Source organism: Sinocyclocheilus grahami, unplaced genomic scaffold, assembly GCF_001515645.1.
Source record: "Sinocyclocheilus grahami isolate Dianchi unplaced genomic scaffold, SAMN03320097.WGS_v1.1 scaffold876.1, whole genome shotgun sequence".
NCBI classification, from domain to species: domain Eukaryota; kingdom Metazoa; phylum Chordata; class Actinopteri; order Cypriniformes; family Cyprinidae; genus Sinocyclocheilus; species Sinocyclocheilus grahami.
The window spans coordinates 1139601-1161560 of NW_015506055.1; the positions used below are offsets into that span (position 1 = coordinate 1139601).

A 21960-nucleotide genomic window follows, 5' to 3' on the forward strand; every position below is an offset into this window, starting at 1 on the left:
TGAGGACGGACTGAGACGGCTGTGTGTGCGTAACCTTCTATAGTTCCATTGCAGTATCTCCCGGGACCTGTACATTTCTGTCCCTTGCTAGATGCCCTCGGTGAGGTGCCGTTGCTGGGCTCAGAAGCCAGGTGCTCTACTTGCAGTAGGCGTTCACTCGTCGACACATGTCCAGGCGGTGGGGAAAAAAAAAAAAAAAAGCCGGGCTCCGGCTTCATACCTCCTGGATCATGCGGCCGAACACGGGTTTTTGCGGGAGCCTTCGTGAACATCTGGCCCCTGGGGCTACGCTGCGATGCACACGGACTGGGCTACAGTGCCTGGTCGCCCCGAGGGGCTTCCTGGTCACCGGCGTATTCCGTCTTGCTGAGGCAACGAACGGGAGGTACAGGGGGCATCACCAGGATCCTCCTGTGTAAGGCTGTCTTAGGCAGAGCTCCCATCACCACTGAGATGTGTGAGCCGGCCGCTTCCAGCTGGCCGATATGGTCGGGTTTTCCAGATAATATGGTAAGATGTCCACGTAAAGCAAGGCTTTGCACGTTCTCTAAATCCACGTGAGTGGTAAATGTGCATGTGAAGCTTTACACATTTTTCTAAAATCCACATAGCTGGTAGATTAATTTTCTAAAATTCCACGTAGGTGGTAAATGGGCACGGGATTCTTATAATATGTATGGCAAGTGTACAGATCACACGAGGAAACAAAATGAGGTAACAAACAGCACTGTTGCATTACCTTGTACTTTCTTAACATATCAGTAAGAAGCATAGGTTTCTTTCAGTCTGTCTGGTGTTTCCCTTTTGCAGAAGTAGATATAAAAATATAGATAGTAGATATAAAAAAACAATTTGTTATATTTTTATTGAATACAAAAATATTGTATTATGCGTTTCATTCATTTAATATATGTTGAAATGAATGAATGTATTATTAAATTATTTCTTTCCAAACACATTTCTCAAACACTCCTATCACCTCTTCCACCATGCTCACCGCTTGGACTAACAAGTAGTCCTCTCAAGTACTCTGTTGAACTGCTCAAATGTAAAGATTAATCTTTTGGAAGCACCAGAGAGTCACAGTGTATACTTACATTTATCTGCAGATGACATTCGATAATACTGTATTCATTTATTATAGAAGGAAAAAATACTCGTCAACTTAATGCAATTCCACCTGTTTTTTCTAGCTTCTTTTTTGTTAATCCACAAGGTCTTTCGATAATACTGTATTCATTTATTATAGAAGGAAAAAATACTCGTCAACTTAATGCAATTCCACCTGTTTTTTCTAGCTTCTTTTTTGTTAATCCACAAGGTGTGCAGTTAGAGGTTGTCTTCTCTGAGGCAAAAATAAGATCATATAATACATGTAGCATGTTCTGTAGTTCATAGTGCACTTTATTGTAACTTTTTCATATTCTTTGTTTTAAAATAGATTTTTCTTAATACTATACATAAGTCAACTGCATATTTCATTGAGTGTTTAATCTTTCTCTTTGACATGAAACACTGTACAGATTTAACACTATACATCCAGTAACAGATCATCACCTTTAAATACCAGATATAAATGTTGTTAGTCAATAGAGTTTTCCATATTTTCTTCTATTTGTATAACAAATGTATGTAACAAATGTCTGTACAGTAATCATGCCCTAAAAAAAGAATAAAGACTATCGGTATCCAAAATGTCTCATTCTCAATGTGAGTTGTGTACTAAAATGCAGTATGTTGAAAATGAATGGTTCATTTATAAAGAATCAATCTCAAAAAAGTTATACAATGCAGTTATAAATTACAAAATCTACCCATCCCATTTCAGCTCCTTTGGTTATTTTCTAATACAGTGGGGAGTTTTACAAATAAATAATGAAGACAAAATAAATAAAAAATACAAGCACTCAAATGGCAATTTAAATTTAGCACTTGCATTCTGAATGGCAGTCTTGTATCAGGAAGCACTAGATCTGTTACTTGGGCAGTAAAAGTCAAGATAATCACATGTGCTCATTTTTTATATTAGTCTCCCTGTACACAGTAATGTTTTGAATGTCATTTGTTTATATTAAAAGGAAATTGAATATTTCTCTTCTAAATGTGCTACTGTTAACTGTTGTGAAATATTTTTCTTGGCTCTGAACCAAGCCACAACATTTTCTACTGAACTGTTAGCATGCTTGAAAGTGTATATTGCTACATCAGCGATTTAAACTCATCAATGTTAGCAAAACCTCAAATGCTTTAAAGTGGGATTGTCTACTTAATGTCATACGTAAGCAATGTTGTTGCTGGAATCATCTGTTATTTTGTGCAGCAAGCATGGCCTAAATTCCAAAGTGATTATGAATGTTATGGTGTGAATGTGGAATGGGTTCAGTTGAAAAGGTACACAACTTAGCCCAAACATGCCACTAAAATATTTAAAGTGAAATGTATTGTGAAATGAATGAATTACAATTTAGTGTAAAACTCATTTTCATGAACTATGATATGATATGTTTAGGCTGGCATAAGGTGTTCAGAATGCATATTCTTTATATGTAGGGTGACCATACGTGCCATTTTCCCAGGACTTCCCATTTGCCTAAAATATCTAGGTTTTGGCTTTGTTTGCGTGTGCAGACCGATCGGTGTATGCCATCAAAATACCTCGAGAGCATTTTGAGAGCATAAGGAACCGTCTGTATGGTATTTTGATGTCATACACCGATCGGTCTGCACACGCAAACAAAGGCAAAACCTAGATAATTTAGGCAATATAGAAATCCTGGCCAGGACGCGTCCTGGGAAAATGGCACATATGGTCACCCTATTTATATGCCACTTTTTTGACTTGCATTAGATATAGTAGCAAACAGTAACAGTGGTCTATGTATTGATCTTTGGCCATTCAGGAGTAGATGGTGATGACCTCACGACCTCCACCTCTCACAAGCAGCACTCTCTCTAGACCTTCAGTTAACACCTCAAGAAATTCCATATCTGAAATCGGAGTTAACGAAACAGCATGAGAAGTAGCAATACATACCATACCAAACAGAGCATATTTTCATGTTGGATTTATCTATATCTCACAAGAAACTAAGCACACCAGTAAAAGAATGCTTTAATACAGTACTTAAAGTATATAATTCTTTGGGAAGGATACAGTTTTCATCTCCCTCTGGGTTGCGTGGAGGTCCTGGCATGTTCAGCAGCACCAGTCTGGCATCATGGGATCTATTTACAATAACCTCATTCAGCTTCACAGCTGTGTGCATCCGCCGAACATTAGATTGGTCACTGTAACACACACACAAAGAGAGTTTTGATTGAAACTAAGGTGGAATAATACAATGTGTGGAATTTAATAAATAAATAAAATAAACTAGGACCTTTGAGGACTATAGATAATAACACACTGAAATTACACAAGCATGCACACCCACATAGTTTACTTCTGTAAAAAAGGCAAATACAACAAGGCACAGACACCAAGGATCCTCTCCTCTTTATGCTAGCCATAAAAAACAAATAGGCCTATTGTATGTAACCAGGTGGTATTAAGCCGGGCTCACACTGTGCGATTTTTTAAAAGTCCTATAGGATTGTACTTGTCAGACTGTACGAACATGATGATCATGTCACACTGTGGGATCTCAGTTGTCATTAATGTCAGACTGTACGACAGTCAAGACGTGTTAAAAACAGGTGCGCGCAAGAAAACTTGTCCGGAGTTTTACCTTATCAACCCATACACGTTCAGTGACTGCGAGCTGCATTGCACGCGGGGCTGTAATGTTGGCTATCATTAAATGTATATGAATGGCGGCAATACCGGCGTATTTATGCAGAATAGTGCAAGCAGCACTACACACCCACACGAAAACAGCAGCGCAACCGATGTTTATCATAGCAAAGGCAACGAATCAGATGAATTCCGTGAACGGAGGACTAGAGCGTCGGAGTTTATGCGGTTAGAAGAAATCTCTAGCAAGTGTGAGAAGTCACACTGCAGGACTGCGCCAAATCTTCGGACAATTCGGAGGTAAAATTTAATCGCAACAGCATTAATCGGCTGTCGGTGAACATGTCAAACTAACGATCAAAGACTACAGATTTTAGCCTAGGATTATAGGAATCTTTTAGGATTTTCAAAATTTGTCTCAGACGACCAAATCGTGGCCAAAATCGCACAGTGTGAGCCGGCTTTAGAGTGTGGGGCACACAAAGAGTGTACTACCCCTTTAAGAGAGCGGCTGCTAATGATAACCCGCTAAGAGTGCGATACAGAGACTACTACCGTGTTTGTGTGATCCTAAAGAGTATTGCTTCACCCTAACATTAGAAATCATTGTACATTCGGAAGAATTGACACTTTATTTGAGTTTTCTGTATTTACTTTTGGATTATTCCTGTGAAACCTCCGTTTGGAGTTTAAGCACAGTTATAGTGACCCCGTGTGGTGAATCTGAGTATTACCTTTTATGTAAGTTGAGTGATATTGAATTATCACCTGTTATTTGTTGAATCATTGATTAAAAATCGCTCAAGATCACAACCAAGAAAATCTAAACAGCGGATTGAGTTAAAATACCAAAATAAATTAACAAATCTAAAAAACTTGATTCTGTGTCAATTGATTTATTTTGTTAACTGGCAACATATATAAAGATAAAAAAGTAAAACCTACTACTTTGTACCAAATACTGTGTTGATAGAGTGCAGTGGTGGCATTCCAGTTCTTGTTCCTGCTTGCCTAGTACTCACGGTTTAATGCTGATTAGTTCTCTGAAGTTTTCTGGTGCGTTGCTTCGGTTTCGTCTTTCCGCTTCTATTTTTTCACTAGTCCAGGTCATCTGGTTTTTCTCTGGTAATACTTGAATGGTTTCCTCTTCTTCATCTGAGTATAGACTGCCCATTCTTATCAGCGAGTGTCTGTCCTTCACTAGCTGGGCCTACAGTCAAGAGTAATGGGACCACACTTCAGAGAACTGCTACTGCAGGTATTTAACTTTTACAGTCAACAAGACATTAAATGTGACGCTAGCATGGAGCATCAGGTATGACTCCCCTAATTTTGTAACATGAAATACTGTATTTCATAAAGAAATCTTGTACACTTTGATGCATTTTGTACACAGAAAGACAAAAAGCAATTTCATGTTGTTTATATAATGTATAATGTTAAGTCATCCCATTTTGTGTGGAAAAGTCTAAACCACAAAATGCATTTTGTGAATTAAATATTAATTTTGTGAATATTTAATTTGTCTGCAGATATTTTTTTTGTCCACAAAATGGGTTGTTTTGACAATGAAATGCATTTCATAAATGTAATAAGAATTTTGTACATAAAACAAGTTGTCTGGATGACAAAAGACTTGCATATTTACTTCACACATAACAAGTGTTGTCAAAAAAGCATAAAAGCCTGCACACAATATCCTTAGAGAAAAAAAAATCCTTTAAAATACTTATTCAGAGGCCTTTTTTGTTTTTTTGCTTTTTACTTAGCTTTTATGCCTTTTTTATCTTTGACATATTTAGTTCACAAAATGCATTTTGTGACATGCTGACAAAATAAGGAAATTATTTCAACTGAAATGGAAAGCACTTGTGCTAATTTTTATGCACAATATTAGTATGCAGTTTGAAAATTTTTGCACAAATGATGCAATGACTACATTTCGGTAGATACAATTATATGAAAATACTTACATAATTTGTGTAACATTTAAGTAACCACTTCAGGGTGTATTGTTTGTCATTGTCATATAATATTTGAATGATTTCTGTATTATTTTGCTGTTGGTAAGCTACAGTGTAAGTACAGAAGAGACATTTCACAAGTGAATATTGCTGTACCTCTCTGTCTCTCTCTGCACTAGAGAGCCTCATTTGTTTTAGCATCTGTGACCTCTGCTCCATCATCAGTGTCCGCTCATATGTATATGCTGAGATATCACTGTTGTGCTGCAAATAACAACATTTGACATGAAATTATGATGGCATACATACTTAATGTCACAGGGTGGGATGTGAAGTGTTAATAGTAAAGCGAAAGTGTTCTGTATACCATCTCAACCACTTCCACCTCTGCTTCTAATCTGAGCTGGTACAGGAAGGTTGCCAGGTCCTTCTTCATCTGAATGCTGTTATCGTCCATTTGAGCCACAGTGAAGATGCGCATCTTACATTTACGCCAGACCTGAAGTACAAGAATCCAAATAATATTGTGCTGATTTATTGATTGTCAGAACAAATATTGCCAATATATTTATAATTTAGATCATTCTCATTAAGTCTATCATTTGTATTTTAAAATTAGCAATGATTAATTGTTCACCTTATGTTGTTTGAGCAGGAAAGGCAGGAGCATGAGCATTCCACCATCATGGACAATCCACCACACATCAATATAGCCATCAGTAAAGCGCTCATGATTGCTGGGATAGAATGACACATTTTTTGGGACCATCAGAGCCAGGTGAGCAGCTGTAGTACAGCGGACTGTATCTACAAGTGAGAGAATATGAAAGAGGAGTGGTTTACATTAGCCTTTCTAAGGACTGTGTCTCAGTGCAGACAATTACAATGCACATAGCTCAAATAAACCTTGCCCAAACTCTTGCTCTTACTAATGAAGGTTTTCCAAGCCCGTGGATCTTCACTCTGTCTCCAGCCATATGGCCAACCCATAACGACTGTGTTATGTTTCATGCCTCCCAGACCACAGGACTGGATGAGGTGTGCGATCCCCTCTCTCACTTTGGAGGCGACCACCACCTGACAGAAGCCCTTCACCCGCTCAATCTCCATCATGTTCTTTATTGCCTGGTGGAGGGTAAAGAAACCTAATTTAATGAAATGTTGCCTTTTGCTATCTCTCAGCACACTCCAGAGAGGCTGATATAGAGCTGCAAAGACAGTAGACTTAATTTCATACATAACCATCATTGTATTTGCATCTGTAATTTAGGATCACAGTTACAGTCATGGTGATGCTAAAAGTGAGTGTAAATCAGGAAACTTCCTCACCTGTTCTGATGCTTGTGTTTCCCCATAGCATTCCAGGAAGCTGCCCTGTATCACTGATCCTACAATGGTTAGACCTTTTCCCGCCTTTAGCTGTGAGGCAAAGGTAAGCATTCTGGGATACTTCACATGCAGGTCTTCATCCAACTTCAGCAGAACCAGCAGCTGTGGCCTATTAACAATTTTATTTTAATGCGATTTTGGTGTAATTATTTATACATACACTACTCAGTTTGGAATCAGGAAGATTTTTTTTTTAAAGAAATGGATTAAAGGTCAAAAGAGGCTGACCTTTTGAAATTTCTATTAATCAAAGAATCCTGAAAAAATCCATTGTTTTTCACAGTTTTTTCAACATTCATATTAATAAAGAAAAACATTTTCTTGAGTACCAAACCAGCATATTAGAATGAATTTGATCATGTGACACTAAAGACTGGAATAACAGCTGCTGAAAATTCAGCTTTGCCATGACAGAAAAATAAATAAATAAAAGAGAAAACAGTTATTTTGGTAATAATATTTCATATTATTACTGTTTTTACTGTATTTATATGATCAATAAATGTTATGATCAGCCTTGATCTTTATTAGAGACGTCTTTCATAAACATCAGGAAATCTTACCAACCACAAACTTTTAAACGGAAGTAGTGCAATACCAATATGCTACTGTTAGTACAAACACTGTTTGAAGAACGCCTGCCAGGAGTGTGTTATTCAATCAATATCTTCTGGCTTTTATAAACATTATTTATGTTTTTCATACTAAATATGAAATATGTATTACTATATTACTAAATATGTGTTCTGGAAAAATATCAGCTGATAATATTTTAAGTTAGCATTTATCTACACTTTTTATCTAATGTCTTTATATATCTTTTAATAGTTTTGGTTTATATCTATTCTATGTACAGCAGTCAATTATCGTGGAAAACACATTGTCTGTGACAAACTAACCTCCAGTTTTTGGTGTGGGGTGGTCCAGCCTCCAGGCGAAGAAGAGCGTAACGGGCTGCACTAAGAGACAACCCGCGGATCCCGTCTCCCCATTCCTTCTCTGCTCTACAAGAGAGAGAAAATATACAAGCCAGAGATTTGTAAACTAAAGGTGGAGAATTCAAGTGACTCTTCAAGAGCTTCCCAGTGATATACTGTATGTTAGTTTAATGGATGTAATTGGAAATCACTTACCCCTGATACTCAATGTACTTGTAGATCATACCAGCAATGCCCATCGCTACAATGGCATAGTACCAAGAGGAGATAAACATAAGGGCTAAACACATACTCATGCCCAGAAATGACAGAGCCCTGAGAGGGAGAGAACAGAGAGCATATCATAAAAAAGGCCCATTATTGTTACAATAGCTGGAATTGTTTTATTAGAGGTAATTTTTTTAAATATCTCTATCAAGGGCTGAATGAGAGTGAGTTTTGAGATCATGTTTAACAGAATTCAAATGTGACTACAAGAGAAGTTCTCAGGATTTGCACAAATAAGATATATATGAATGTATGCATACACAGTTTAAATGCACACTTACCAGTGGTAGTATCTGAACCGAGGTCTCCAGTTTGGCGTTCTTAAAAGTGTTTGTACTGCACACGCCAAGTTTACAAAAAGATAACACATCAGGAAAAACCTGTAAAGTGAACAAACATACATATTACAATAAGTGTCATGTAATACATGCAATGACAATTAAGGTGAAAAAAACGTTTTGACATAAAATAAAACATGAATAAACATCATCTTTATTTCTGGCTGAATATCAGGACTTCTAGCAGTGACAAGAACCTGGAAACATATGTGCTGTTTGTTCCGTGACTGTAAGTTTCATAAGAAGCAACTGTAAATTGATGTCTATTCTACATTTTACCAGTAGGATCTATTTGCAATATAATTTGTTTACTTCAAACACATCAGTAAATGATTAAATAAAAATAATATGTAATTGCATTAACATGCAACATTCAATATAAAAATGACATCTAATTATGAAATTTTGATCATTTATTTTGTGTGACAGTGATGTATCTGTGTGTATATTTGTGCTTTGTCCTCACATGGAGAGAATAGGAGCGACCATATCCAGTGATGCAATGAGTATGCCGAGCTCTGCTATGAGTCCTGTCAGCAGCAGGGCCCACGTGGGCTCTCCATTAGCTTTACCGTGTCCAAAAACCTGTGCGTGTGCAAACACATGGGACACCCAGGGACAGAAAGTTGCAGTCAGCTGTTAGCATCACATATTTACATTTTAGGAAAAGCATTTTACATATGACATGCAAATGCTTTCTTTAGTGGCTTTTGTGGTTTGGCATTCCAGAAAAGGAAGTAAATATAATCCAGGAGCTCCATTTACTGAAATTCTTCTCACCTTCATCAGTCATGTTTTACGTTTCAAAACAGTAGTTCTACAATACATTACGAACCACAGATAAAAGCTAAACTTGCTGCTATTTTATATTGTGTACTCCAATTGAGATTGTAATTAAGAAAATCACCATGGTGAAAAAAAGATGTGGTGGTTTTTTGATATATTGTTTTGCAATCATATATCTGGAGATCTCTTACTCTAAGGAAAGGAATGATGTTATCTTTAGCAATGGCTTGCAGGAGGCGAGGAGCTCCTGTCAGGGACTGAAGTCCTGCACCCACTGTGGAGAAGAAAGAGCCAATCACAATGACCCAGGGAGGATACATTACGAACCACAGATAAAAGCTAAACTTGCTGCTATTTTATATTGTGTACTCCAATTGAGATTGTAATTAAGAAAATCACCATGGTGAAAAAAGATGTGGTGGTTTTTTGATATATTGTTTTGCAATCATATATCTGGAGATCTCTTACTCTAAGGAAAGGAATGATGTTATCTTTAGCAATGGCTTGCAGGAGGCGAGGAGCTCCTGTCAGGGACTGAAGTCCTGCACCCACTGTGGAGAAGAAAGAGCCAATCACAATGACCCAGGGAGAGGGCCAGGACAGTGTGCCAACCACCAAGTTTTTACTGACGGCATCTCCAAACCTAAAAGGGATACGCAAGAACACATGAGACACAACATGCTTGTTTCCATCTAAAAATGCTGTATTTGTGATCTCTAGATTACTTACTTATCTCTCAGCACCGCACCCTCAATACAGGCCCCAAATAGAACCACAGAGCTGAAGTCTGTGAAAGGAGTCAGGGAATTTTATGAAACTTTGAATGCTAAATAAAACTGCTCTTGAAAAAAAAAAGAAGTTTTTATAACACAAAAATACAAACGAGTCCTAAAATAACATGCTGTCAATAAGAGTAATAGTAAAATTCTTGTTTTAAACATAATACCAGTACCAACAGCAAAAAAGGATACAGACAAGAGAGGTAGTTGTAATAGCCAGGATCGTCCCTATTGGTATAGACTTCTGTGCATCTCTTAGATCACCAGATCTGTTTGACCCTGCCATAATGCCTGTCTCAGAGACATAGAGAGACAAAAATACTGAATTTCAAGACATTTTCCTTTAAGAAGATGTGTAAAATATAGTGTACAGCCATAACACACATTTTCACAACTTTTCAAAGTTTTTTTTATGGAGCTGTTGTTTACTGAAAGTTATTTTAAGCAACAGTACAATACATTCAATGCACTGCACTTCTATCCATCACAGCCTCATCCTCATTCCCATCAAGAATAAAATATGGTGCTACCCTGATTGAGGTCTATAGCTGCTCTATATAAACTGCAACAGATTGGCAAGAGTTTGCTGCTTACAGTTGAAGGAGCAACTGAAAAGAGATACTTTCTGCTTCTCATAGTGACGCTTATACTGTTTGTGTATACTTTCTTTTTTTGTCTTTCTTTCAGACAAAGGAGGTTATATGTACTAATATTAATCAGATAACCAAATGTTTGAATTTTACATGTAGCACAAAGTCGAACACTTCTAATATTGCAGCGCTGGATTCCATGATTGTCCTATTAGAATAAAGCATTACAGGGAGCTGTGTAATAAATAAATATATTTCTTAACCAAAGAGGACAGATGAGTTTTACCTGTGGCAGAAGGAAAGAAGATTCCCACTAAGAGGGTGAAGGACGTGGCAATGTCAGCAGACACATAGAAGCCAAAGGTCTCCATTGAGCCATGGACATCAACAGAAGACAGACTTGCCTTTTCCAGAATCTGCCCTTTCTCCATGTAATCCCCCCACATGTTTTCTACACACATACACATGCACAAAGAAGTTCTAATGAAATCAAATGTGCAAAGCTACATATTATACATGTTAAATAGCAAGCGCCTACAGAAGGAAAGCTTTTCCACCATCTTTAAATGCATGTTGTAATTTTCTTATCTGTAAGTTTTTCTTAGCAGTAGAGCATATGTGTCCTTACCATTAATGATGCCACTGGCCAGCCCAGGAATGCCCTGGATCTCTGTAACATTGTTCTGGAGGAAGTACTCGTCACAATGAGTACTGCTGGAATTCTCAGAGCTGCAGAAGTTCTTCCAGAGCTGGCTGGGAACCGTGTCATTACCGACAACTACTGTCTTCCCACAGACATCAAACAAATCACGAACCAGTGTGCGGTTTCCTAACATGCAGATCCTGCACAATTTAAAAGAAAAAGAGTAAAAACTAAAAAGATGGATACACTTATTTGTATCCAATTATATTTTCCTTCTGCATCATAAGAAAACTGTAAACTATTGAAAATAAATAAAAAAACAGCTCATCGCATTGACTTTACACTTTCAATATAGGCCTATTATGTATAATATATATTATATCAAATAAATTGGCACAGTCTTTTGGCACATTCCAATAAGAATCCAAATATTACATTTTATGTATTGATTATAAACATGTTACTGAAAGACTTACGGAAACTCAGGAGGGTGGAAGATAGATTTGATAGCTCCGGCATAGATGGAAACAATGGAGATTATGACACAGGCCAGGAAAAGGGAGGCAAATTTGTTGACATATTTGACTCCCACAAAGACAACAACAGCCATAAGGCTCAAACATATTGTGCCGTACACCCGCATATTATTCAGCATCGCACCACTCCCTGCATGAATATCTGCGGGATGGAATATGGCAGCCTGAGGAATCAGGTATTTCTGTAGACAATAAGAGTTGATGAATGATTATTTTCAGAGACTGATCATTTTGGGGTTTGGATCATTGTGTGTGTGTGTGTGCTGTCATTATAAAAGGAGACTGACCAGAAATATTTCAATTGCTCCCAGTATGTACATCGCAGCAGCGAAGGTTGTGCCCAAATAAAAACAGAGACCAACTGCACCACCAAACTCAGGGCCCAGAGACCGAGATATCATGAAATAGGCCCCACCAGCTGCCAATTAAAAAAAAAGAAAAAAAGAAGAAAATAATCATAATTAGATCAAAAATTAAAAACCTAAATTAAAATTTTCAATACTGATATTCTTGTACAATGTACAATGTTATAATACAAAGGATTATAAACATTTAAAATTACCTGGAACTACACCGTTGGTGGCTATGGCACTCATCGAGATTGCCGTTAACATTGTCTGTTAAAACAAAAAACAAATAAAAATCATACATTTAAACATTTTAACTATATTTTATGTTACACATTATCCTGCTTTCCACATATCAAACTGACTTTGTGCACTAATGGCAGAGTTACAGAGTTCACACACTGCCCGCCTTACTAATCAATAACAGCTACATTTGAGGGTTAGCCAGTAAAAGTAAAATAGCAACTTAAATCTAATAAATTAAATTGATTCATGTAATCCGTTTGATTCATGTAATCTCAAATTAATTGAATGCATGTTTTCCAGGCTAATACATAATAGCTTAATGTAGCATGTAAGCAAAGCTTTAAAATGCTACTTATCAGACACGCTGTATGAGAAAAGCACACAAATATAGGATTTCACGCAATCTATGTGACACTGCTGTCCGACAGAAGTTACCAGAGAATTCAGCCATGCACAACCAGACTTAAGAACACTTTTTTTTAATCAGGCTATTGAACACTTACTAGTTTTTTTGCACTCTGCCAACTACTGTTAAATTGTCAGTGTTAACTTTACTATTTTTATTGCTTCATATTATTTGACATACTGTCTGTATCTTGTTTTGGACATGTCAAACTGTTTTAAAAATGTTATACTGCTTGTTTACAGGACAGACAAGGAAAAGCAAAAGTAGGAGTGAACATGACTGTGTTTGTGAGGGTGTGTCTGCAGTAACTCACACAGGAACAGCACATGAGAACGATCAGGAAGGACTGGACGACACCTGCTGTTCCTACTATCCAGGTGAGACGCAGAAAGAGAATCACACCGAAGATGTTCTGCAGACATGGCAGATACACTCCCATCAGTGTGCCCATATTCGGAGACTACAGAGAACAAAGTAGAAGAGAGAAAAATCTTTCAGAACAACAATGTTGCAGATGTTTTGGTTACAGTGAAAATCAGAGGCGGACAAAGTACTCAACTCCATTGAAAGTACAGATACTGCTTGTCAAATATTACTCCATTACAAGTAAAAGTTGTAAAGACAGATTTTTACTTAAGTAAAAGTACAGAAGTACTTGCTTTTAAAAGTACTTAAGTACCAAAAGTAAATTTCCTTTTTTTATGTCAATGCACTGTTTTATTATTGTACGTAATACTTGCAATACTTCTGAAGCAACTTAGAATACATTACACCTACTGAATACACTGACTAGCTTGTAGTATCTTTGGAATAAAGAGCTTTTAGAATGTTAAAAACCTATCGGGGGAAAAAAATGAACACCCCTACCCACCCCCACAAAAGCAGGATGGTCTCACAGTGATCTCACACAGCTCTGACAGTGTGAACACATCTATGTGTAGCCATTCATCCACAATTGAACAGAGTGGACAGTGAAATGCTGTAAATACAGAGTGATAAAGAAGAAAAAAAATCAAACCTGCTTTAAAACCCAGCAACACAACTGTAGCTGTACAACTTTACAACAGCAACACTGCTTTAACAAAAAAGCAAACAGCGAGACTTATTTAACATCAAAACAAACATTTTAAAAATGCTGTCTAATCGCTCTCGTGGTACTTTGATGTCATACACAGAATGGTCTCTGCAGTGCTGCTTCAAGTCCAACACCTAGTACTTAGTTACTGTCCGCCTCTGGTGAAAATATAATGTTGTGAAATTAACACTTTATAACCTTGGGCATTTGTCTTCTGGATGCATCAGCACTTTCTGCCTCTTCATGTTCTTTGGCTCCCTGAGTAACGTTTGTGTAACTGACCAGCCGACTGAGAAGAGATGAGACCTTCGGTCGGATATCCAGCTCTTCCTATGGAAAGATACACCTCAGCACCAATCATACGAAAACATAATTCTACACATAACATAACATGAAAACTATTCTAATATTTTAATGTTGAATTTGGGAATGTTATTGAGACTTTAGATTATAAATTTAGTGGGAAATATTACATTTAGGTATTTAGCAGACGCTTTTATCCAAAACGACTTACAAATGAGGACAACAGAAGCCATCAAAACCAACAAAAAAGCAAAGAGAATTACAAAGAGAAGGAAATAAAAATGAACCTCAAAGAGGGCCAAGTTTTTGTCGTAGTAGTCATTCCTCTTAGATGCCGAGTCTGAACTGCTGAGGAAAGGACTGTCTTCTTTATGATTGCCATGACCTGCAGGGGGATGACATTTAAACCGCATTTACTGGATTTAACAGGCATATGCATCATTCCAGTGGGCGCATATGGTGTCCATTAGCTTTTATTTTATGTGTTTATTTATTTATTTTAAACCAATATTTTATAATCCTTAACTTGCTTTAATTGGCTTTTATTATGCTTTTCCAAATATTGTATCATCACAAGAATATAAGTTATTTTATCTAGATTGGTTTAATATTTACTGCCCATTCAACTGATAAAGGGATTTTTCTTCACCAGAGAGAGAAAGAGAGAAAAAGAAAGAAATACAACCATTTTTAGCATACTTTTCCCCCCTCAGAATAACTGTAAGCTTTTGCCCACATTTAAATATGTAATTTCCTGTCCTACACCCACTAATTAAATGTGACTAATGTCCTATTCTTTACACTCTTACATTGTGTCATTGTGTAACAACTGAATCAAATTAGATTATTTTACTTTTTTCGGGTAAAATAAAAAAGTATTCTCCTTAGATAAAAATTGAAACAAATAATGTGTCAATATGAACCGATGGAGTGTGTGAAGAAGTAAACAAATACTGAAGCTTAGTCCTTCATAATTATTTAATTTAATAAGAAGTTCCAAATAAACAAATAAAGCCTTGCAGCTGCAAGTACACTTTAACCCTTTTCTAACATTGGCACCAAGCATTAAACCCATTTTGTATTTATGCTTTTCTGTTTTTTCTCTTTCTCCCTTTCTTTTATTATGTTATTATTATTATGCCCTTTAATCAGGTGACTGAATCTGAACACTTAATGGGTTTGATTGTTTTGTGTCCTCACACTCTGCTCTCAAAACAAATGTCAATACAAACACTGCTAAAGCAAGGCACCCAAATATAGTGCCAGTCTTAATAACGCATACTGTGATAGATCATTTGTCAAGTTTGTCATAAGTTTGCAGTTTGGTCTGTATATCTGTATCCTACTTAGGCTTTTTTTTTTGCACTAGAGTCTGACACCCACATTAAATACTGTGCAGATTTAGTATTTTTTGTTTGTTTGTTTGTTTTTATTCTACAGAGGGTAGAAGTCAGACATTATAAATTGAAGAGAAATTGGAGGTGATATTTCAGAAACCGATATAGGCAAGGGATATACTCCTTCTAACATTAGCCTATCACAGACCTGAATTTGCAATTAATTAGTTCATAAATGCAACCATATAGCATATACTTGCTCACAAATACACAATAAAAAAGATAGTAACTGGTAACTGTCAAACTGAAATCTCTGCCTTTGCAATTTGCTTGCTATAGGTCTAACTCACCTGTGTCAAGGAGTAATTTGCCATTATAGGTAGAGTTTGCATGAGCATTGTTGTGGATCAGCATGTTTATCAATGGACAGCAAGGTAGGCAGCACACTGTCTATATCCAGGTCAATGTGAACTATTAACTGTTACTGAGAGAGCAGCAGAATTTATGCACAAGCACACACACCCTTGCCAATGGTACATTTGCTAAAACACACACACACCATGCTGTGTTTCCATGTTTTATGGGGACATTCCATAGGCGTAATGGTTTTTATACTGTACAAACTGTATGCGCTATTGCCCTACACCAACCCTACCCCTAAACCTACCCCTTACAGGAAACTTTCTGCATTTTTATTTTCTCAAAAAAACTCATTCTGTATGATTTAGAAGCTTGTTTCCTCATGGGGACCTCAAATAGTCTAATTTGCCATTATAGGTAGAGTTTGCATGAGCATTGTTGTGGATCAGCATGTTTATCAATGGACAGCAAGGTAGGCAGCACACTGTCTATATCCAGGTCAATGTGAACTATTAACTGTTACTGAGAGAGCAGCAGAATTTATGCACAAGCACACACACCCTTGCCAATGGTACATTTGCTAAAACACACACACACCATGCTGTGTTTCCATGTTTTATGGGGACATTCCATAGGCGTAATGGTTTTTATACTGTACAAACTGTATGCGCTATTGCCCTACACCAACCCTACCCCTAAACCTACCCCTTACAGGAAACTTTCTGCATTTTTATTTTCTCAAAAAAACTCATTCTGTATGATTTAGAAGCTTGTTTCCTCATGGGGACCTCAAAATTTTTTAAATGTAATAGTATTACTATCCTTGTGGGGACATTTGGTCCCCATAACGTGATAAATACCAGGTAAACACACACACACACACACAGGTTTGTTTTTGTGAAAAGTGGGGACATCCCATAGGCGTAATGGTTTTTATACTGTACAGACCATATATTCTATTGCCCTACACCAACCCTACCCCTAAACCTACCCCTTACAGGAAATTTTGTGCAATTTCAGATTTTCAATACACTCCATTCTGTGTGATTTATAAGTGTTTTGAAAAGTGGGGACATGGGGTAATGTTCTGAAAAGTCACCTTCTCCTTGTAATACCTATGTCATACCCTTGTCATTATACAAATTTATGTCCTCATTTGTCACAAAAATGCACGCACGCACGCACACACACACACACACACACACACAGACCCTCAGGGTCAAAAAGCATCCACTGATAAATCAGAAACACTGCTACACACTTACACAACAGATTCAATATGTGAGCATGGCCTTCCATAAATCTTTTCATTTTATACACTTCTTTAATTAATAAAATGTAGAAAACGGAATAGCCATTCTCCAGTTATATTTGAATATGTTCTTTAATGACAAAATCTGGGATCAAAATGAATCTGGGATCTAAAACGAATATTTAAATGAACTATTTATTTGGTCACTAATCAAATAAGTACATTTGTGAGTGACACAGAACATGTTCACTGCTTTTAGGTCTCAATATTTTGGACAAAAGACATACTAAATACTATGACATCCTAAAACTTATTAAAATGTATTTAGTAAATATAACTCAAATTTAAATAAATGTAGCATCTTCACCAGCGGTCTCCAATCAATACCCTAACTGAATAAACAAACAAGAATAAAATGGTAAAATACTGCCTGCTAGCGTTACTCGTGAACAAGTTATCTTCCCTCAATCTGTGAGATACAATGTTGATCGTTTTTAAACACTACAAAGATGTGGTTTCCTAAACAGGAAAAGTATGAGAGAAACTGATATGTTTACCAGATATGCTTACCGGATTGCTTCTACACAAAACCTAACAGAAATGGCTTGACAGCCCCCACAGAGAATGTGTCTTGCTGTATAACTGCAGGAGGGGGAAGCAGCAGGAGCTTTATTGAGGCAGGTCTGAACACGTTAACAGGACTGTGCCAAAAGCTGCAGATCAAAGCCAACACTACTAACCTCACACGTGTTGTGTTTAGAGTGAACTGAGAGACTTCACATGCTTATAGCAACATTTATCTATTGGACAAGAACATTACTTGCTTACAGTAAAGACTGTACAGTCATACTTTAAGATGCTACACAGTCATTCGTTTTCAACAATCTGAAAACATCACACACATAAGCTGTTATTGCACAGTACAAGAGAAGACTCAGGCACATTTGGTAACCAGCTGTAGAAAACAGCTCTGTTCAAACATCTGTAAATAGTTGCTCAGACAATAGCCCAAATGTAGACCAGCTTTACTGAAAATAGCGATTTACCTCCAAAGTGGAATATTTTGAAGAGACAAAACCACTCTGTGTTGGAAAATGCAACAGCTGATTAACCTCAGGAAGAAATTATCTTGCCAGTAAGGAGGTTGTGTGAAATTGGCCAAATATTCAATTTTTAAAACATTTAAAGTCTTCATTATGAGTCAAAGTCATATCACCATTTAGGCCGATTTAGCCCTTTTTGGCAATGTAATGTCTTATGATGGCATACTTGGTTCCTTGACGTGATTGTAATATTATCCGGTGTAAGTGCATTGTTAACAGCATGCGTGTTCACTCATATGTGCCTTTGTCTGTGATGTTTTGTATTAGTTGTTTGAGACTAACCTTATACTCATAAACAATAATAACTGTATAACCCACTCTGTTTGTCATGCAAAGACACATCACTGTCTCAAGCCTTCATTAACAAGTAAACAGCTCCAGCGAGTATCTTCAGAACAGTCAAATTAAATGCCTGCAACAGTAGTAATTTAGTGCAATGGATAGGAGACTTGGGAAATTACTGACTTTTACATTGTATTAACGCTTACCAGTTATAGGCCTACATGTTTCATTTTAGCTGTATCAACAGCTTTTTAACAATTTAAAGATGAGAAAGAAAGCTTTTACCAGAGTGTTTCAACCTTTAACAAAAGGGGCGGACTGCGTGTTTTACACCTTTTTCATGAGAATTTGTTGCACAATAGCCCATCACTGGTAATAGACTTTCTAAATTAGATGAGTACAGTTGAATAAGTCTGTGGAATTGAACCCTGCTGGGAGAACAGAATGTACGAAGGCTTTGATGTGCATTAACAAGAGAGAAGAAGCTGTACTGTACTGATGAAGTTCCAACATTTAGAATCATTAGCAAAAGATAGATACAAATATATACTCAAAAGACAAAAACACTGAAAAAATTAAAACAACACTGTGAAAAAAAGTAAATAATGCCAATAGTGCACTACCAAATACTTAACTGACTGTTACGTAATGATCATAGTTTTTTTTAAATACAATATACTTTAAGATATGTCAAATCAACACAAGGCCTACACTGAAAAAGTCTAAATTGTGCTTTTCCCAGCATGTGGAATTAATAGTTAATAGTAGGCTATTGCATTGTTTTTCCCTTTTGCAGGTTTTATTTACATCGTTGAATTTGTCTTGTTTAGTAACCTGTTATCATGTGATGTCAGGACAAATTTGTTATGTAAAATTATTATAGTTGATTGTTACTCTCGTTATGTACCAACTGTTGAGGTATGTATGGTGCTGAGTCTTTTATGATGATTGACCGTTTTTTGTGGCTTGTGATTGTTAATGTTATTAGTGTTTATATGATGTGGTCAACATTTTCAGACAACAATCACTCTCCACAATTGTACATTTGTCTTTGTAAACATGAGATAAAGCAGGTAATAGTGCACAATTTAAAACCACGTACATAAAGGTATAATTTTTATGTAACTCTTTTTTGTAAGTTCATGCAGCTTACAACATCAAGAGTTACTTTATCTAAACAGGTACACTGCCTTGTACACTGGTAAGATTTTAAAAAATGTTTTTCAAAGAAATATTCTATGCTCACTATCATCAAAATTTGCTCACCATCAAAAAAAAAAAAAAAGCATAAAAAATTCAGTAAATAATCCCAATGGGAAATCACAGGATCACAATAAGTTATTTGCCTGGAAAAATGTAATTCGATTTTGTATATACCCCCACAAAAGTGCCATAGTGAAATAGGATCTGTGTGTTGAAGATACTGTAATTCTGAAGTATCATATCACCATATATTGTGGGCATGTCCAGTTATTCACCTGTTTTGGAAAGACATCCCAGGTGAAAAAAGTGCACTTCCATAATGTACTTAAAGTGATCTATTATACATACTATTTTTTTTCTTAATATACTATACATTTTTAATGAGTACTTCTTAAGATAAACTTAAGATCATCTAAGTGTACTCAACTGTGCTATTTTGAACCCATCTTTCATACACTAATACAGTCAAGTACTACAAGTGGTAACTAAATACATTTTTTAAATACAGTGATGTTAACAGCACATTTTAGTTCATATACAGTGGGTACGGAAAGTATTCAGACCCCCTTAAATTTTTCACTCTTTGTTATATTGCAGCCATTTGCTAAAATCATTTAAGTAAATTTTTTTTCCTCATTAATGTCAGGATTATGGAGGCCACTGTGCTCTTAGGAACCTTAAGTGCAGCAGAAATTTTTTTGTAACCTTGGCCAGATCTGTGCCTTGTTTCAAAATAGCACAGTTGAGGGGATGATCTTAAGTTTATCTAAAGCAGGGGTCTCCAACCTTTTTGTGAGTGAGGGCTCCCTGAAGGGATAAAATAGTCTGATGGGCTACTTGTTTGATATACTCCAATACACACACACATTTTAAAGAACATTTTATTAAACTTGCAACTTTGCCATTCAGTAGTGTACATAAAAAAGTATAAATGTAAACAACTATTTAACCCCAACAGTTGGGTTTTCACATTAAATAAATGCAATGTTTAGAGTCCACTAGAATCGTCTCCGTTACGTATGTAACCCACGTTCCCTGAAGGAGGGAACGGAGACGTTGCGTCAGAGTGACTGACGAATTGGGATCTTCGCTAGAGAGACCAATCACCTTCGAGTGTTAACAAAACAAGCACAATGAAGTAGGGGCTGTAAAACCCTGACTTCATATCGGCTGGAGGGACCGGCTCTATCGCGTCCTTCGCCAGTAGGACTGCGATTTCCGCTCACAAGACAGGAGCATCCTTGCTCGGCACAGAGGTGAACCGAATGCCCCTCAACTTAGGAGGATGCCGGGCGAACTGAATTGCATAGCCGAGTCTGATGGTTCACGTGAGCCAGTGAGACGGTCTGCGGAGTGCTAGCCAGGCCCCCAGGACCCAAACAAGCGGAACTAGGGGAACCACCGACGTACCCGCAGTGGGGCAGCGAGGTGGAGCACAGGGACCCGACCCGGAAGGCACAGCGTCCCGGAGTGGGGTCTGAGTGTGCGGTGCAACACTTACCTGGCTCCACGGTTGGGCAGGGGGCGCGTGAGAAGGCATACCATCCTCGAACCGGGCCCTTCTGCTCGCTGGCAAAAGGAGAGGGGGACGGGAGTGTCGAGGCTGTGTCTCGCACACCGCCATCCTCGCCCTCTTCAGACCCAGAGAAATAGGAAACTGCTCTTTTGTTGAATGTTTGGGTACCACTGGCTGGGGAGCCAATGGTGGAACAAAACAAAAAGGAAACAAAAGATTCTCCACCCGGCCCTCCTCCGGGGGTAGGAGTGGTGCCTTCACCACCTCCTATAGGGCAGGATCCAGAGTCTCCGGGTCGCCCATCTCAGGGACGGCGCTTTACGGGCCTGGCAGGGGCAGAGATAGGCTGCGCCGCTTTCCTGCTGCCAGCTCCACACTGCAGCTGGTGTGAGGGCTGCTGTTGAGGCCGAGCTGGAGCGGAGGTGGAGGCAGTAGGAGGGCGCCCTCGGTGACGAGCAAGCGGAGGGACTACAGTCGGCGGCGGGGTTATGACAGCAGCGGGCCGCCGGTGCAGGATGTGTCTGATCGCCTCCGTCCGCTTCTGTGCGGCGGAGAACTGCTGGGCGA

At 37.7% G+C, this 21960-nt stretch overlaps 1 protein-coding gene and 1 long non-coding RNA gene across 3 annotated transcripts in view; one reads left to right on the forward strand and one right to left on the reverse strand.

The window, feature by feature from the left end:
* The first annotated feature begins 881 nt into the window (after positions 1–881).
* LOC107563469 (uncharacterized) lies at positions 882–2295 on the forward strand. Its single transcript, XR_001606103.1, has 2 exons — positions 882–1216; positions 1322–2295. It is a non-coding gene; the product is annotated as an uncharacterized lncRNA (long non-coding RNA).
* A 532-nt stretch (positions 2296–2827) lies between these two features.
* LOC107563468 (solute carrier family 12 member 4-like) overlaps positions 2828–21960 on the reverse strand; it is a 26582-nt gene continuing 7449 nt past the window's right edge. Inside the window, exons 2-25 of one of the 2 annotated variants that reach the window (XM_016248359.1) lie at positions 14628–14725; positions 14236–14367; positions 13276–13422; positions 12526–12580; positions 12251–12381; positions 11904–12145; positions 11413–11627; positions 11071–11235; positions 10387–10485; positions 10145–10202; positions 9998–10058; positions 9607–9720; positions 9096–9214; positions 8573–8671; positions 8220–8339; positions 7986–8090; positions 7027–7195; positions 6627–6822; positions 6335–6504; positions 6065–6196; positions 5854–5961; positions 4756–4943; positions 3155–3288; positions 2828–2988 (exon numbers count right to left, since the gene is read on the reverse strand). In XM_016248359.1, the coding sequence (XP_016103845.1) occupies positions 2897–2988; positions 3155–3288; positions 4756–4943; positions 5854–5961; positions 6065–6196; positions 6335–6504; positions 6627–6822; positions 7027–7195; positions 7986–8090; positions 8220–8339; positions 8573–8671; positions 9096–9214; positions 9607–9720; positions 9998–10058; positions 10145–10202; positions 10387–10485; positions 11071–11235; positions 11413–11627; positions 11904–12145; positions 12251–12381; positions 12526–12580; positions 13276–13422; positions 14236–14367; positions 14628–14725 (3149 nt within the window). In that variant the 3' untranslated portion in view covers positions 2828–2896. Of the gene's footprint in view, positions 2989–3154; positions 3289–4755; positions 4944–5853; positions 5962–6064; positions 6197–6334; positions 6505–6626; positions 6823–7026; positions 7196–7985; positions 8091–8219; positions 8340–8572; positions 8672–9095; positions 9215–9606; positions 9721–9883; positions 10059–10144; positions 10203–10386; positions 10486–11070; positions 11236–11412; positions 11628–11903; positions 12146–12250; positions 12382–12525; positions 12581–13275; positions 13423–14235; positions 14368–14627; positions 14726–21960 lie in introns of both variants that reach the window. The other variant, XM_016248358.1, reaches the window with a different exon arrangement.